The sequence below is a fragment of the Nomia melanderi genome, chromosome 10, assembly GCF_051020985.1.
Source record: "Nomia melanderi isolate GNS246 chromosome 10, iyNomMela1, whole genome shotgun sequence".
In the NCBI taxonomy this organism is placed as follows: Eukaryota; Metazoa; Arthropoda; class Insecta; order Hymenoptera; family Halictidae; genus Nomia; species Nomia melanderi.
The window spans coordinates 1334667-1353070 of record NC_135008.1 but is presented as its reverse complement, the minus strand read 5'-3'; the positions used below and the strand labels follow the sequence as shown (position 1 = coordinate 1353070).

Genomic DNA, 18404 nt, shown 5'->3' with positions numbered 1-18404 from the left:
GGATCAGTCGAATTTTAAACATCTGTTCGCGTGATCGATCGGCTATGCCCGCTCAGTGTCCACGGCGAAGGAATTTGCCGGTAATCGCATCCATTTTTCAGCGACCGGAAGTGATGGAGCAGTTGGAGCCGGAGTCTTCGCGGAGGGTGAGTAATCGTTGCTTTTTGCGTGGGCTCAGCCCGTCAAACTTCGGAAATGTATAGAAGCGGCGCAAAGTGCGGCCGTCTATCGATAAAACCCGAAAATTCGACTGTTCGCACAATGGACGTTGAATAATTTTTAAAGTCAGCAATATTCCTATTTTTAATTTGGTCATGCAAGCTTTTGTTTACCTTCAATCGCTTATACTTGAAATATATCTTTTCCTACGATAATAATATTCACGATGACTTTTATAGTAATTAGAAAAAATGGTAACTTTCGTAATGAAGGCTAACGAAATGAAATATGAATTGTAATATTGCGACAGAAATTTGTTGGAATATATTCGACATCTATATCATTACCAACTTCAAGTGACTGTAGAACAAGGATTCTCGGCTTTTTGATAAGTTATGATTGGCCTTTCAATAAGCTGTAATTATATTTTTAATGAGGTACCATTTAATCCTCAGATTGGGAATATTTTTTGTTCCAAAGCTAACTCAAGTGCAGTTTATGTAATGTTTGAATGCATTGTTACCAAGAAAACGGGAACATTTTAATTAATTTAATTATTGTTCGATGTATAATATTCCACTCGCAAGAATTGATTTTATACCCTGTGTTTCTATCATGCGAGAAGATTTTTCTGACCTTTAATCCCACGCGAAACTGATCCTCGATTCCTTGGAGCAACACGCATTCAGAAAGCAACCATTTTTGCCGTTCCCGAGTGTCCCGGCCGAGCCGGTAATTGCCATCATTTCCCGTGCGGAGCGTAGAAGAATCGGTCATTCATGCGGATTACTGAACCGGAACACGGAGAGCCGGGAAACTTCCGTTTCCACGGCAATTCTTCTTCTCTAATCCTAATATCTCAATAGCTATCCTTTACTACCCTGGAAATTGTTACTAAGACCTCGACTCTCGCTCGATTTCTTCTCTGAAAGCACAATTCCGCTTCGAACAATTATTCCCTCGGCTATACGGGGTGGGACGATAACTTCCTCCGTCTCGGAATACTTACAATACCTCTAAAAGTTCACGAAAATATTTCATTACAAACTTCTTTTGTATTATTAAAACTTACAAATACCTTTGTAACCATTTCCATCGATTTTCCTATTAATTAGCAGATCGCAGAAATTAGCGTTTCAAGAACACAGGATTATAATATGAATTCGCATAACTGAGTCAAAAAAAATCGATTGCAATTCTTCCGAAATAATGTTTAACCCTTAGCACTCCAGATGGTTTTGTAATCTATCAGCAACTGCAACTAATTTTTATAGTAGCCCTAGCGAAAATGAGAAATGTTATAACATTTCTTCGATCTGTTATTTTCCTTCTCAGTGGAAAATTTGGATGTGTGTGTGTTTAAGATTCATTGAAATATTTAATATTATAACTGATGCAATATTGGAGCCTACAGAGTTCAAAGGGTTAAAACATTCAACATCGAATTGGCGAGTTCCATAAATCTAGTGTCAACGATGAAAAATGTAGATCGTTGGACACTGAACACGTTGATCAACGTTCAACGGTTCCTTAACGCGTCGGGATAATCAAATTCCATGGTTCCATCGATAATAGAAACGAGATATCGATAAATCGTCGAGGAGATCTTATAAAGTTCGTTGATTTTTATTCCACGCTCGATCGATGGAAATTATTACGACGACTCGCGCGCGGAGAAGAGTTTCATCGGGCGTTCCGGCGCGGGCCGCCTGCTTCGTCGCGTAATAATAAACGTTTTCCAATATTTAATCGGACAATGACACATTAATCACTGCAAGCAGCGCGGCGGGCCATTCATCAGTCACCGGTGGCTACCTATCGGCTGGCTTTTTCCCTTTTACCCTTTTTCCACCGCGAACATGCGCGCGTAATGAGTTCGCGGCGCAGCGTAAATTCGCAGCGGCCGCAACGGCACTCATTTCCCGTCACCGGAAGTCGCTTCCATTTCTCGCCGTGTCGCGGTGAAAATCATAAAACAACCGCCCCCGCCGCTTTCATACAGTCCCCGTGTTCCTGTCAATCCTGATTCCCATTTCGCGTTGATAAATATCGAAAACGTCGCGCCTTTGATAGCGCTCTCCCTCGGAAAAAAATCGTTCTTTCTGTTCAGTTAATTGTGACCACAATTTCATTGAGAAGATTCTTCTCTCGATACCATTTCGCCTTTCTCTGTTTCCACATTTCAATGGAACTTTTTTGGTAACTTTGGAATCTTCCAAAACCTTGAAAAAATGTCTTTCTGTTCAGTTAATTGTGACCACAATTTCATTGAGAAGATTCTTCTCTCGATACCATTTCGCCTTTGTTTTCGCGTTTCAATGGAACTTTTTTGGTAACTTTGGAATCTTCAAAGACCTTGAAAAATGTGTCTTTCTTTCTGTCAATTGAGAGTAGAATTCCATCCTGAAGATTCTTTTTCAATGCCATTGTTTTGCTCTTCTTTGTTCTGACAGTGTTTGAAGTGCACAAGAAATGCATTTCCATGGAATTTTTTTCGAGAACTCTCCTCGAAAAAATGTCTCTTTTACTGTTAATTGAGAGTAGCATTTCATCGCGGAGATCTCGTTAAAAACACCATGATCGTGTCTTTTTATCGCGATAACGGTTGAACCGTTATATTCAATGTCCCTCGACGGAGTGTTCCCCATAATTTGAAAACTGTGTCTCGAAGGCTAATGATATTGCGGATTTCCTGAAATTTCTAAAGGGAAAAACCCTCGAAAAATAGAACGACCGCGCGGTCCCTGCTGCAACATTCACCAGCTCGCGAATTCGCTGGTCCGGCGAGCGTTAAACATTAACGCGCGGCGCAAAAAATGTACAAACTCTCTCGGTTAACTTTCCGCCCAAAAATGTGCTGTACACTGATAGGTCCGTTTTTGCGTGCGAATATTTTGCCGCGTCCAGTTTTAAGGTTCGATTTTCAAGAACACATCGATCGGATTTGTCGGACGGAAAAGTGTTGGCTGCGGTGCAGTCTGTTTGTAGGATATAAAAAAATGCATGGATTTATCGAGCGGATGAAGAAAAAGATTAAATTTACATTCGAATTCCGATGAGCCGTTTTTTCCGGTATTTCACCAGAACTTCTTTTCAAAGTTTGTTACGTACATAAAGAACGCGTGTGAATTACGGGAAAGATACAGACTTTAACACCGATATATATTTTATATTTAATTAATAATTTTATAAAGTTATTTTACCTCGGTAATTTCTGTTTGCTCGGTAGTTTCCGGAGACAAAAGAATTGTAAACGCATGCGAGATGAAGGCACGAGCTCGGCTAAAGCGAGGTTAGCAATAATTTCGAGCAAAGTCTTTAACGAACGTTCAACGAGTCAACAGACACTTTAACGCTGTTTAGAGACTCGCGATGCACGTGTCCTGCTAATAACGACAGAGAAGACAGAAAGTCAAAGAGACGCAAAGTAGGAAACTCGCGGACGGAGCCGCAACTGCTTTTCGTTTACGGGGCTCTCCGAGCTGAAAGTCTGTTTTCGGGGGATACAATTAATTAACGCGTAACGTGTATCAAAGCCAGTAATCCAGTTACGCAAGTATTTAGTTCAGAGCCGATATAGTAAGAGCCTCTCGTTCCGAGCCCGAGTTTTGGGAGCGGCGGGCGCGCGCGCGCGCGATCGCCGGAATTTCGCTCGGAACTTCCAGCGACGCAATTCCCAACTTCGCGTTGTTTCCCCCAAGTTTTAAAGGGTTTCTTTTTAAACAGCGAAACGTTCGAGCGCCCTGCTGCTGACACTTTTCCCGCGACCGCTGCGCTTTGTTAATGAAAATGAGTTCGTTTCTGCCGTTCCACTCGGAATTTCGGCCAAGTGCACTCCGTCGCGTCACATTTCGACCGTTTTTAAAAGCCACTTTCCAATTACTCGCTGTTTCCCAGAAATCTCGGAGATCACATTCTATGGAATGATCTTTGCCATTCGAATAACAATCCAACGAAATCATCCACGATGGAATCTACTTCATCTAAGAAAATATACTAATCTCAGACTTAAGAAACGAACAATTAGCCAACGTTTGAATTTCACACGTCGATTAGGTATCACTCGTTGCAACTCAATCCGATTAAATAAAGAACGCCGAGCGTAAAATTAATCCCCGAACAAAACGAACGCTATATCGCGAACTAGAAATATCTAGTACGCGAACTAACGCCAGGAATCAAGTATCCAGCGGGGAAGCCCCGTGCCAAGGGAATGTATTCTTAAGGGAAACATCGAAAGTTACGGTGACAGTGTCACAAGCAGAAACCGTCGAAGCGAAAGATTAAATAAACTCGCGGGAGCGGCGGGCGAGTGCTAAAATTCAATTTCCCGAAATGAAGGTTTAGCGGCGGGAAAAAAAAAGTTTATCCCGACCGTTCCCGTGTAGACTCTCCCCGCGAAATCGTCCCGCCGCGTCCGGCGATTCCATTTCGTAAGTTTGTTCTTTCCGGTGTTTATTATTTATCCTGGCGCGCCGAGGCGCGCATTAACGCGAGGATTAATGCCGTCGGACAATAATAGAATATTAATCCCTCGTTGGAACCGGGTTTTTACCTCGTCTGGATATAAAGTAGCGACATTAAGCGCGGGATATCGCAATGGCGCCGCGCGGCTTTAAGATCGTAATTCCGATGTTTTGTTTCCGCGCGATAAACAACCGGAAGCCGGCCGGGAACGGTTACCGGTAACGGCACACGTACAGAGTTCTTGCGGCCATCTTGCGGCTTCCGTTCCCTCGCGGAACCGGCCCGTAATTATTAATTAAGCGGATCAATTCTGCGGATTTAGCTTATCGACGCTTCGCCGCCGACGCTCAGCCCGAAAATCTGCTTCGATTTGTCGTTCGACAGGAAAATCCTCTTGTAACATCGGCATTATAATATTCGTGGTAAACGCTGTCGAAGCTTTTCTCGATTTTAGATTATTCTTGTCTTTTCTGGTAGTTCTTAGTGTAATCTGACAACTGATTTAAGTTTGAATCTAGTTTTTATTATTCTTGAGAAATGGTACTGAATATACAACAAAAATTTGAGTTAAATTGTCATGTTTTTACTTTACATTGTATTCTAATTGATAAATAGGTGTTCAAATTGATCAATAATTATTGGACAAAGTATTATTACTCTAGAGTATGATTTTCAAAAATATTGAACGGTAACCCTTTGCACTCGGATGTTTTACTAGAAATATTTAACATTTCGTTACGAGGCGAAGACGATGTTCTTTGAGACTGATTTGAAGAGAAATCGTCAGTACATTGAGGAACAAAGCTGTTTTATTCCAATATTTCACGTATCGAGGCATTATGCAAAGTTCAACATTAAATATCATATTCTATAATTTTACTGTGTCAAATCAAGTGGTGACTGAGGGCCAAAGGTTAAAGCGTAATGCTTATCGATGCTTACTACTACCTATACATTTTGGAACAGGGCAGAACGATTCGTATCCGTGGTAACTCCGTTGTACACGGCAATAAATGAGACTGACATCCAGATCGCAGTTCCCAATTATCGATCATCGCGGTCCACGGACGTCGGAGTTCGACATCGATCCGTTCGGGTCGGGAAATTTAATGCGGCCAGTCGCGTCGTTGTTCGAGAAGATGGTAAATCCCGTTATGAACGTCACCGGACCAGCTAAATTACGACAGCTTCATTAGAACGAGATAAGTTTGATTAACACGAGGCTTCCGTTGAAATATGGCCGCCGTGTCGGGACACGGAACGCCGGGAAAGATGGCGAATTACCACGGAGAAGAGTTCCTTTCCTCTACACCTCCCCTTTACGTGTATCATTGCATCATTTCGAATCCGTCTTTGAAAGTAATCGAAGATCGATGTACAACGTGACTGTGAAAAATATAATTGGATAAACTATGAGATAATTGTGCTATTAATAGCACAATATAACTGTTTGCGGACATTCTTCGATATGCGTCTGCAAGGGGTTAATAATACAATGATCAATTTACAATTTATCCAATTACATAATCAACAGTTCTATTACATGTTAATACTCCACAGCTTCTAGAGGCACGCTCGGAATCCCGTGTTAATCGAATACACAGGAATCAATTAATAATCGGTTAACATTATCAATAGGTTAATAACATTGATACGATCGACGACGATTACACAGGAAGATCTCGATCGAACGCACCGTTAGGTATCGCGATCGGAGCGTCCACAGCCCCGAAACCGGGTTACAAACGGATTTTACACGCCTGTTTGTCCGGCGGAATTCGGCCCGCGGCTCCGCCATAATGAGGGTAGCGTACTCGTAAAGCGGATTGCGCAAATCGTCTATTTAAAGCGTGAACGGACAATGTAGCAAATGCAAGGGAGGCATGTACCGAGTACACGAATACTTATGTTCTTAGGCAGCACGGAATAAACCGTTTGCCGCGCGTATCGACTCTCGCGTTCCGCATCGATTTCCCTTCGCTTTCGTCTTATTTTCTTGTACCATTTCCATCGAACTCGCATATTTCTCCCGGTTAAAGCAGTCCACGATAAATAAGAACTTACTCCGCACGGAATAAAAGAAACGGAGAGCATCGGTTGAAATATACACGGAGAGCTCGCGATTATTCTCCCCCGATTATCCCCCCATAAATCAAACCGATCGTATTATCAATTCGTTACTCTCATATCGAGTCGCAGCTGCTTTTTCAACTTTTTCCTTACTCCTATCGAACCAGAGTTAAGATTAATATTCCTGTTTCCGTTACACGCGAGAAATCGAAAACCGATGATCGCGTTAACGCCGAGCATATTAGACCGTCAGATTCGATTGCAGTTCCGACCGGTAATATCGAATGCCCGCATTTCTGGCTGAACTGGCGGATTTTCTACGGCTTCTGAGCACACGAGCGTGTACACCAACCGTCTAATTCGAATCTGATACATTTCGAAGCCGATTTTTCAATAAAACAGTGCAATGATGGAGGATCGAGCAACGGACCGCGCAAAAACGCGTTCAGTCTTTGAAGATCCGCAACAGTCGGTCGACGAAGAAAAATGGGCGCCTCTTATTGGCCCCGAGGTTCGCGTCCGCAGTTCTCGCCGCAAGAAAATTAATTTGACTCGCAGATGAATCCGCGAATGCTCGTTCGGAAAGCAAACCCCGCCCCCGGCGCAATTAGGAATTCTAATTCGCTTCCGACCAGTGTTTTCCCACGTCGAAATTTATATTTTCGCGGTTCGAACGCCGGCGAAACTGATCTAACGCGCGACCTTCGATTAACCCTTTGAACTCTGTAAAGAAACTACCCCAAAATTATTAGATTTTCCTCACATCCAAATTTTGCACTAAGAAGGAAAATAAAAGATCGAAGAAATGTTGCATTTCTCATTTTCGCTAGAAATACTATAAAAATTAGTTGCCATTGTTGATAGATTACAAAACAACCTGGAGTGTTAAGGGTTAAACGATTCGCATTGAGATCTTTTGACACTTGTCAAGGAATAACATCAGAAATTCGTTGCAATGGGAAATTGAGGGTGAAGACGGCAAACATTCTCGAATTATGAAATACTCCGTAAGTATTGATTACAGTTCGTGCGCGAGCGGGAGCTCGGGACGTTTCCCGAGTCGTTATAAAGAGGAAAAGGGATTCTTACGGTGATATCTGAAGATGGATACGCTGCAGCAAAAGTAATAACGACGGGAGAGCGACATAGAGACAGAATCAGGCGGGAGAGATGTAATGCGCGGGTATTGCATTACGCTTTGAAGTTTTGCATTGTGCGCCGGCTGAGCTTTTAGTAACGTTAAACAAGTGACATTTTAATAAAGGAACATTCGGATCTTACGTCGGGTCAAACGAGGAAATGGGAACGTTCCTGTGGATCGTTTTTCATACTTTTCTTCGCCACTTTCTTGTTACGATATTATCAGAATGCGACGTGAAATATTAGACGAGGAAATGGTAAATAATTATTTATATGTATGTTATACCAGAGAAGCTTTCTCGGAGTATTTCAATTAGATTCACAGAAGAAATATAACTTCCAGCAATTAGGAGGATAACGGTGGTCTGAACGCGACAGATTTACAAAGAATTCTGAATACGACTCGCGCACCGATAATGTTCCGTTCCCCATAGATTTTTCCGTGCACCGTCGCCGAGAGTCGGTTGAACCGTTTACACAAAAGCGTCGGTCCAACCGGTGCAATCGCGTTTCAAGTGGCTCGCGTTTGCTCAAAATGGACCGAGAGCCGAATGATGAACGCTCGGATAGGACAATAACGGCAAACTAGGTTTCCCGTATCGCCAGAAACATCAGCGCGCGGCCACCCAGGGGTCCGCTGCAACCTGCCTGTCTCTGCTGTATGAGCGATGGAACGTTCCTCTGATAAACAGCCCAGAATCAGAAGGAACACGCCCTACAGACGATTTTTACTTACAGTTGCTTGCAGCGATGCTAATAATTGAACTGCGGAGTTTTAGGCGCTTATGGGACATTTTAAAATGTATTACACAGGATGCACGCGACAAAGAATCACGGAACATCTTAAATATAACAGTTTTTGTAAAGATTGTTGTCTTTTGGATAATTTCTTGGCATATTACTATCTAATTTTGAGGCTAGACCTTCCTTGGTTCAATCGGAGCCAATTTTGCTCCGTAAATAATTGTAAAAATTGAACACATTAAATTATGCACCTTCACTTCATCCATAATCGCTGGATCTACTAACGGATTTTCACTTTTTTGAATATTCAAGTCGCTTCTTCGAAGGAAAGACCTTTAGAAAGCAAGCAAATGTTGAAACTATTAAAAAATCGATTAATAGAGTGCCAGATTCTTATAAAACTGGAATAAAAAACTAGAAACTCGGACAAAATGTAGAATCGAATGATTGTGAAATACTGATTACTAAAGAATCTCTGGTTAGTTGAAGGTAATCCCAAAAATCACATTTCATATGTTACAAGCTGGTAAATACCTTCCCAAAAATTCGCGCGACTCCCAGCGAAAAATGTTTTCCCGGTTGGCAGACGGTATTTCAGTCTGTTTCCGCGATTAACGGGGAAAGTAACCATTAGAACCGGTTGCACCGGCGTGCAAGAAGCGACAATCGGGTCAGGGACGCGTTGTTCCGGCCGTTCGGCCGGGAGCCGGGGATATCTGCTTCGAAGCTTGCGACCCGCGGGACAATAACGCGGCCCGCAATTATCGTAACATCAATTAGCCGGTCGAATTGACAGCTACGCGGCCGTTTCTCGTGCCGTTAGTTCCCATCCCTGTGATTCGCGGGACACCCCGTATTGCCCGCCGGAAGTACAGCGATGGCGTTCGCAGGGGCGGCTGCTGGATACGAGCTGGATCGCCGGGCCACGGTGAAACGAGTCGGAAGCCAACGCGTTTGGCCGAGAAAACAGGAATTCAGAGAATTTTGGCTTTGGAAATTAACCCTTTCCACCCGAAAATTATAAATTTTGGCATTTACCATTAACCTTCGTATACTGCATCAACGCGTGAAATATTGAAAGGAAATAGGAATCCTCGAATAACTAAAAAGAATGTTATTTACTCTATTGAACTTTACAGAAACCAGGAAATATCAGAAGATGGAGTTAACCGCGTTGGCTTTCTGGAAATATTGGGTCACCCAGTAAAATAATGTACTTTGTTGTATATTCCTCTTATCTAAGCTGAGATAAACAGGCAGATACGGAACTTGCTTTCGATCTAGATTAACTTTCGAGCGAAGCTTTGAGATCTAAATGGAGATGGATGAAACTTTTTCACGTCTAAATGAAGATGGACAAAAGTTTCCGGAATCTAAATGAAGATAAACAAAACGACTTCAAATCTACATTGATTCAACCATTAAGATAAACTGAAGTTTTCCAATCTAAGTTAACCCTAGATAACTAAATTAATGTTACTGTACCTAAACATTCGACTCATAAACTACGACTTAAAATGCGAAATTTCGTTTAAACAAGAACACGCTCAGCAATCATCCTCGTCCATCTTGAACAGAGGAAGTACCGATCCTCTAATTCTCTCGGTAAAAACACACGAGCAATCGATAGCGAAGAAACAAATTTTCGGAGCCGTAGTTCGCGGCGTCGATTGAAACGATACGAGCTACACGAATTTCGCGGCCGTTATCGTGTGCACGGTTCGATTATCGCGTTGCCGGGAAAATTCCGCGAACACCTTTCATCGCGCGGGTTTTTAATTATCGCGCTCTGGCGATCGAGCGCCGTCATAAATCTGTCGGAGACGGTGGACCAGCGTCGGCTCCTCCGATAGGAGCGGAGAGCGAAGCCCGATAAAGCCCGGACCGTGCTGGCCGTCGGCCAATAATTCGTGTAAACGCTTGCTTTCGAAAATATTGAAGAACTGGACGTCCCGGCGAGCAACGCGGCACCTATAGTTCCCAGCCCGGACATCGGCCGCGTCTGCCACGGCTCTTTGCGCTGGAAAAATGATGCACGACGGCTGCTCTCGCGAGCCTGATCAAGCGCACCACTTACAACCCTCTACTAAATTTGCATCGCGAAATAACTTACGTTAACACGTTGAACACTCGAGGTTTTTACCAAGAAAAATACAGAAAATTCCAGAAATATGGTATCGAATTGTTGCATTGAATTCGGTTGTCGCCGTTGTACGTTGGTTTTGCTAAGCGTTACTGATTCATTGAATTATTTATAATGTAGAGCAGGTTTCTTGTTCTTTCTAATTTTTATAGTATTCCTAGATCGATCTTTTATTTTCCTTGTTAGTACAGAATTTGGATGTGCGGAAAATCGGATAATTTTAGGGTAGTTTCTTTCATATTTTTCATCGAAAGAAATGAGAGTTAATTTAATTCAAGACGAGTCGTAAGAGAGTGTCATTGAATGTCCCCTTAAAAAATTCTCGAAATGCAACCGTCGAGGAGAGGAGTCGGTTGCATAAACGTGGCCCACAAAGATTTTATCGGGCAACCTAATTTGAAGTTTCCCCGGATAACTCTTCCGCCCCGTCCTCGTTATCATTCTTCTCCTCCATCTTTGCACCCTCTTTTTTCTTTCATCGCTCCCCACGCGTTAAGACCGACGAGATTACGACTCGATTCTTCGAATTCAACAAGGGCTCCGATTCAACCCATATCTAGAGCACGAGGAGGGCTCTCGTGGCCTCTCGTGGTCGTTTATTACTAAATCCGGCGACGACATTCTCGCCAGACATCCGAGGAACACCTTGTCAATTCGAATACTCATTACTTGTCCTGCAACGATCCTTTCAGTTTCCATGATTTATTGACGTTTCGTATCGACACGCCTAAAGAACAATTTTGCGCAGCGATATTCGTGGAATTTATTATAAATTTCGTGAACGAGAAATCATATACGTTAATATTAATGTTATTACCATTATCATTATTATTATTGTTATTATTATTAGTATTATTTTCATTGCATATAAATTTCCTTTGGATCCCACGATCAAACTTCATTACATCCACGAAGAAAATTGAAGCGCGAGATTTCATTCCGTAAGACTTAATTAAACGCAGCCGTTGAATACAAAATTCCGAAAGAAAAAAGGGAAGAACGACGCACGGAAATCGCAAGAACTTTGAATTATCCGAGACGCGGCGCAGGAAACACGCATTTTTCGTGCGCCGTGCACTCTCAGCTGATGCAAGAGCGAAAAGCCCTTCGGATAATTAAAAAAATCCGAATTGTTTTCGACACGACAACTTCCGGAGGTGTCGGGGCGAGAATCCCCTGCCCCGTTCTCCTTTGTTTTCTTTTTAAAAAGCGCGCCCGGCCCGTAAAAGTGCGCGACAGTGTCACAGCTGCTCCGACATCTCCCTCTGAATTTCCTGCATTTCCGTGCAACGCGGGAAAGGTGAATTTATGGCATGTTCCATCAGCCGGGCCAAGAATTCAACGATAACGAGGGCGAAGCAGCGCTTTTGTCAAACCCGCCCGGCCCCCCTTGGTTTTTGTTTGCTGAATCCGGACGCGGCCGGAAGTTCACCGGGATCTTAATTCCGGGAACCTCGAGCGCCGACGATTTTTTCGAAATACAGTCGTCGCAGCCATGGAAAAAAACGGTAATTTGAAAATATTCATGCGTCCGGCTTAACTCTCGCGTGCATGATGTCACAGTTTAATGGACATTAAATATTTCGGTTGGAATATTTAATAAGTTTTGAATAATATTCAACAGCTTTTGAAATGTCATTCAAGAATTTTTGGAATAATATTTAATACAGGCTCTGCACTGGTCATTATTATTATCATTATTATTATTTGAAAATGTCAAATTGAACTGTAACACGCGAACTCGAAGCAAGAAGTATTGAACTCGCATATTCGTGGAATCCGGTTTATTAGAAAACTCGGTGTCGCCCACGTGCGAACTATGCGATATCCCCAGGCGACACAAGAAATAATTTTCTGGCTGCCGGCCTCATAACTTCGTCACCGTAACTACGTTTACAATGTTACACATCGCTGGAAATATGCGGAGATGTTCGTCTAGTATCCAGCGAAATTTTAATGAACTCCGACAAACATAGTGCGAGGCGTAATCTCTCGTAATCCATGAATAATAAATCCAACGGTATATCTATGTAATTAATAATACAGGAACTAATCTGGAACAGTCATTGCAATAATAAAAACACATAACATAATTGAAAGAAACATCGATGACCTTGATCTCTCAGAAAACGACCTCCAAGGAAATATATACTCCCATTGTTACATCTTTCAACCGATTTTCTCGAATTTTCTGCGCAATTTCCCCGACACTGTATACTTCAATTTCTCCATAACTGACGGGAGATGATAAAATAACAATTATTAATTAACAACCATTGTTATCTTTCGTTTATTCTTTTTCCAAGCCGCGAGCGTCGTAAGCGATCAAATATTTTCGCAACTGATTGAAACGTTAAGTAACTCAATTAACGGTCACGCGTGCTTACGCTTCGAATGAAAAATATCGGGCGTTTTAATGGAATTTTTCGCCGCGGATGCATTTGTACGACTAAGGGCGAACTTCTTCGCGAAAATGGGAGTCAGGTGTGAAGCGAAATTTTTTAGCGCGAACCTCGAGACGTCGTACCTCACGGAGAACCAAGTTCTCGCGTAAAAGAAGTAGCTCGAGGACGTGGAATAAAATTTTGCCGGTGGAACCCGCTTCGTTAATGAAAAATTCGAGTTCGTACTTCGACGGGGTTCGCGCGAGATCGCGCGGAACTTCGCCGACGCGAGTGGTCCGATCATTACGTAGTTTCCACTGTTTGTCACTCGAGTATCACCGATTTATTTTTCTCGCTGGAGCAACCGGTCTCTACCGATGCGCGCGAGGCATCATCTATTAACGTTGACCGACAAATAATTCACCGTTCCCCGGCAAATACGCTGTTCACCGTGAGGAAGATAAAAAAATTATGCTCGCTCAATTCTCCTGGATGCAGCGTGCGCGAGGTTTATGCAAATTTTTTGGAACCGGAATAAAGACGGATGATACTTTGTACTCCTTTTGGAATAATAGAAACAGTGCTGGAGAATATTCCTAAGATAACACTGATGTTCTAAATACTACTGTTGCAAATAAAATTATGTAAATTGGGTCGAGAGTGTATGGGGAAAATGTGAAGTTATGATTCTTATGGAATTAGTTGAATAAAGGCTTGAATTCCAAGGGTGCAGGGGAAGTACAGTTCAAAAGTGGGGGGAATTGTGAAAGAGGAAAGTATTTAAGACACGTTAGAACAGGGAGAAAATACATCGGGTACTAAGGAATTTCTCTTACCCATTCGTATAATGTATTAAAGGAGTAACATTTAATAATTGAATAATTGCTTTCTGCAAACAGAACTGTACAAAGCAACTGGGAATGTTCCATTGTTATTGCTAAGAATTGAATTTAGAATTCTTAATAATATCTAATAATTAATAACAATAGAAGAGATTAATTTTCACTGAATCAGTGACATAATTCCTTTGATCAAGAGAAAGTATTATAATTACCATTATAAAACAGGATCAAAGTGTGCGATATACCCACGCAACTTGTTCATTATGATTCAACGTCCCTTTCCCGATTGAATGGATGGTACTTTCGCAATCGAGAGAATGTAATTCTCATTCAGAGAGTACGATCAAAGCGAAGAAAAACCTGCTGCATATTAAACGCGAAGGTAGCAACGATACCGAACTTCCCTTTCCACTGACTGCGTTATTCCGTCCGCGGGATTTAAACGCGTTCCATCTTCAAAATCCGCAGCGTTCTAGTCTCCCGTCGAAGGGAGAACTGTTTTTCATTCCGAATGAAATATGCAATTACACCCGCGAAAAACGGGCCGGATATTCGACGAGATGCCAGCGACGAGGCTACCCCCGGGCCCTCGCGTTACGTAAAGCAATCAATCTACGAGGATTAAAAGTATTCCGTCTTCGGAACTCGTCACATTCTATTTTCCCAGCTAAGAGAGATGAATTTCCTTCCGCGGCGCACGAAGTATGCAGTTCAACTGAACAAAGAGGGATCGGATATTGTACGAGAAGACGGTAACTAATTTTCTTAAATACTTTAAAAGCAAGTCTCGTTTTTAATATAAAAGGCAGGAATCAACGAGATTTCCTTCGGAAAGATACGAGTCAGATAGTTTGACAATAGTCTTCTCAATCCACAATAAACACTAATTTCCCAAATAGCGTAAACCCAAACTGCACTTGTAAGCGCAGAAATGTTAACAGCTATACGCATCAGAAACAAATCTCATTTCCAGACATAGTTGCCAACCTCACTTAAAACCAATAGTTTCCAAAACGATTAACGTCGAATAAGCACGTTTCCCCGACGAGACTCTCGAACTTCCATCACTTCTCTTCACGATAAACCGAATCATACATCAAAGTCCTAAACACTAAAAGAAAATAACCACACCTCCTTCCCTTAGTCGAATAATTCAATTACTCATTTGCAGTTCCCGATTCCAGATATTCAAGCTCGAAGTCGCCATTACAGCGACATTCTACATTAAAAGATTAATAGCATGCTATAGTAATGCTCGCTTAAATTCCACAATCACGAATCCCAACAGTGAAAGGTCAAAATCACTGCAAATTCAAATTTCCTGCGTCTTATATTTCACGCAGAACCTCTCTGACCCGTGTCTACTCTTTCCCTTCATTCTATTCATTTTCCCTACACCGAGCTCAAGACAGTGAGTGACTGGCAAGCTAGAGTCGGCGCAGTGAAATTTACCCGAGCAGCTTCTGTGGAATTCAAACGAGCACCACGTAAGAACCGTGACACAATAACGAATGCCCGTTTCCTTTTATCTTCCACGGAAGAACAAGTGTCCCATAAGAAGCCTTCTCGCAGTGATCGCGTTGACAAAGGGAGAGAAATGAAAGGAATGATCGTAGACAGCGAAATAGTGGTCTCGTCGAGAGAGGACCTCAGCTAATCGCGGGCCCGTTCAGTCGACAAGCGGGGCGAAGCGGTGCGTAAGCGTGGGCGTGAGTTGGCGGCACCGATTCGTCATCGGTGACTCGAGGGAGCTTAGAGGAAGGCTGGGGAGGGAATGATTTGTCAACGGGGTGTGCACCGTTCGCAAACAGAAGGAGAGCCGGGCCTCGTCGTCTGCGCCGACGACGACGACGGTCCGTCGCCGTCGAATCGATTCATTTACTCACCGTCGTCGAGGCGCTGGAACTTCGGTGCTGTTTCACGGGAGGGCTTCCGTGGGTCGCGTGTATGTCGGTGCTTAATTGACGGTTCACAGGGACCGGGTGGTGGTGGTGGTGGTGCTGCTGCACCGCGGGCTCTATGTCGAGATAGCAATGAGCCTCCAAGTGGCTCTGCGCCCTCCTCTCCTCCAGGACTATCTTGCGCGCCGCGCAGAATATCTTGTAGTAGACCTGAAACGCGATTCGTCTTCAACCGGGCTGCGAGATTAGATACCGTTCTACGGTCTACCTCGGCTGCAATCACTGTTTACGTGTTATCGTCGGGGATACTTGTTGTTATTCTACCGGAAAATATGTGGGTCGGGAGTAATTAAACCTTTACGGACGAACGTTCTCTGGAATATAGAAATCTGTCGGCAGATGTAGATATATTATATATCGATTGCTTGAACAGTAGAATAATGGGAATACGCGCTGATCTCTTGATATTCGAGTAATCAACCCTTTGCACTCGACAGGCGCCTTCGAGTCGCCATTTGATTTGCCCCAAGAAAATTGTGAAACCGAAAATTCAATATTAAATTTTATATAATGTATTCATCTACACAAGACAAAAGTACAACTGAAAATCTTAAAGTTCTCATCACCTAGATTAAGAGCACACCCGAATTACGAAATACAAGATTCCAAGGTGTTACAGAGTCCGACGAAAGTTTAATTGACTCCTCGTTGCTTCGTAAAAATCCTGATCTCCAGAAACTTCGGTGATCCATAGAAGCGTCCATAAGCCGGCATTCGAAGATAAACAAGCGAAGGATCAGGCAGTTCCGGCGGGATAGATCGAATCACGACGGAAAGGTTACAAATTCTCGGTTACACAACAGGGCAATCAGCGGAGTCCACAATTCCGTTTTTTCCCCCGTTGATTCCCGGGCGTTCCCGATTGATTGGGGGTTTCGCGTGTGGTAAACACACCCATGAAAATAATTGGCGGTCGCAAACCGCGCCGGGGGCGCGCCTCTTCGCGGCCGCGGGGAAACGTTAACGTGAACTGACATAATAACAGAGGAATAATTGCCGCGCGCGCGATGAATCATCTTCGTTGATCGCGGCGGTTCCGCTTTTATCGGCCGGGCGTCGCTTTAATTAACGCTGTAAAATGTGACGCGTCGCGAGCAGCGAGCCGCAAATTGCCGGCGAATCCCGCGCGTGTCACGGGATATTCATTAAAACCGTAAACGACCTTTTTCGCGCCGTCTTTACGGGGTAAACATTTGCGGGACACCCGAAAACGCGGAGCGTTCCGGCCGAAGTGGCAGTTAAAAATCCGAAATATTTTATGAGCTAATAAAATAACGGGGACCGTGATCCCCGTGGGAGCGAGCCGGGCGCGGCTGTTTTATCTGATTTTACTAGTCAGCTTCGTACGCTGTATTCATCATCCTCGATATCCTACGAGCGATCCGGGTAACGTAATACACTTGCTAATTCATTAATCAGGCTCGACTAGATCAAGATAACTAACTTGGCTGCTGGTCGATGCATTATTAAATTTCGATGGCCCTCTAATAAGTTTACAGTGTCGGCGTCTCTATTAATCGAATTAGGGTTAACAATTCATTCACCGTGTCCCGATACGAGTACTTTAGCTGGCTGATTCTTAACCCTTTCGCTGCGACGGAGTTTCGCGTCGACGAAGGAAGTGTATTGAAACTATCGAAATACTGGGTGAAACGACAGAACTTTGATTTTCAAGTTGCAGAGCTGTATAAATGTCATAAGCGGTAGAGTGTAAAGTGCTGGAATAGATTTATAATGAACATCTTCGTTGTGAAAACAAACGTGGATACTTCAAAAGTAAATTCCTCGATCGATTAGTCGGAATTTAAGACTATTCCCGGTGTTCCGATCACGAATTCTTTGAAACTTCCGCCGGGCTCGAGTTCCCGAATACTTCGAATACTTTGCGCCTTGCACGGCGTTCATTAAACTTCGCTGAAGATCTGAAGAGTGTTTCTGATTACTACCCTGCACACTGAGAGGTCATCGTTCCCGAAGCGTCCGATCATTAGTTCTCAACTACTTTCGACGCGTTTAACAGCACTATACGTTTAACTAACATTACTCGGCGGAGAATAAAGTTTCTCTTACACGACGTATCGTTTCCCGGAGAACGAAGCGCACACGTGAAAGTATATTTCGATAGATTCATTTTCCTACCATTTTATACCGACGATAAATTTCAAATCAATTCATTTCGCTGACTATTTACGGCTATCCAAATTATTTCGCGCACGCTACGATCACAGTGCACCCTGTGATTTCTTCATAACCGTGCTCGCTGAGATTACTTTTCCATGAATAATTTACCATAAACGAAGAATTCTGCGTTCATCTATATCCACGTTCATTTTCCAACCTAACGACTGAAAGATAACGATGCATTTCAAGTTGAAAGACTTGTGCGACCTTGCCTTTATTAACCCCTTACCCTATGATTTGCTTCACAACTACTGAGGCACTCACGATTTACCTAAGAAAAATTCTATGCATATTCTATTAAGTTGTAACGTAT

The 18404-nt window shown here is 43.1% G+C and overlaps 1 protein-coding gene across 6 annotated transcripts in view; it reads right to left on the bottom strand.

Moving 5' to 3' along the window:
- 5-HT7 (5-hydroxytryptamine receptor 7) overlaps nt 1-18404 on the bottom strand; it is a 187927-nt gene that overhangs the window by 87070 nt on the left and 82453 nt on the right. For all 6 annotated transcript variants that reach the window (XR_012999549.1, XM_031991850.2, XM_031991841.2 and 3 more), the window contains one exon: nt 15836-16060. Coding sequence is in view for 5 of the 6 variants with exons in the window: in XM_031991850.2 (XP_031847710.1) it covers nt 15836-16060 (225 nt within the window). In the remaining variant the exon portion in view is untranslated. The remainder of the gene's footprint in view (nt 1-15835; nt 16061-18404) is intronic.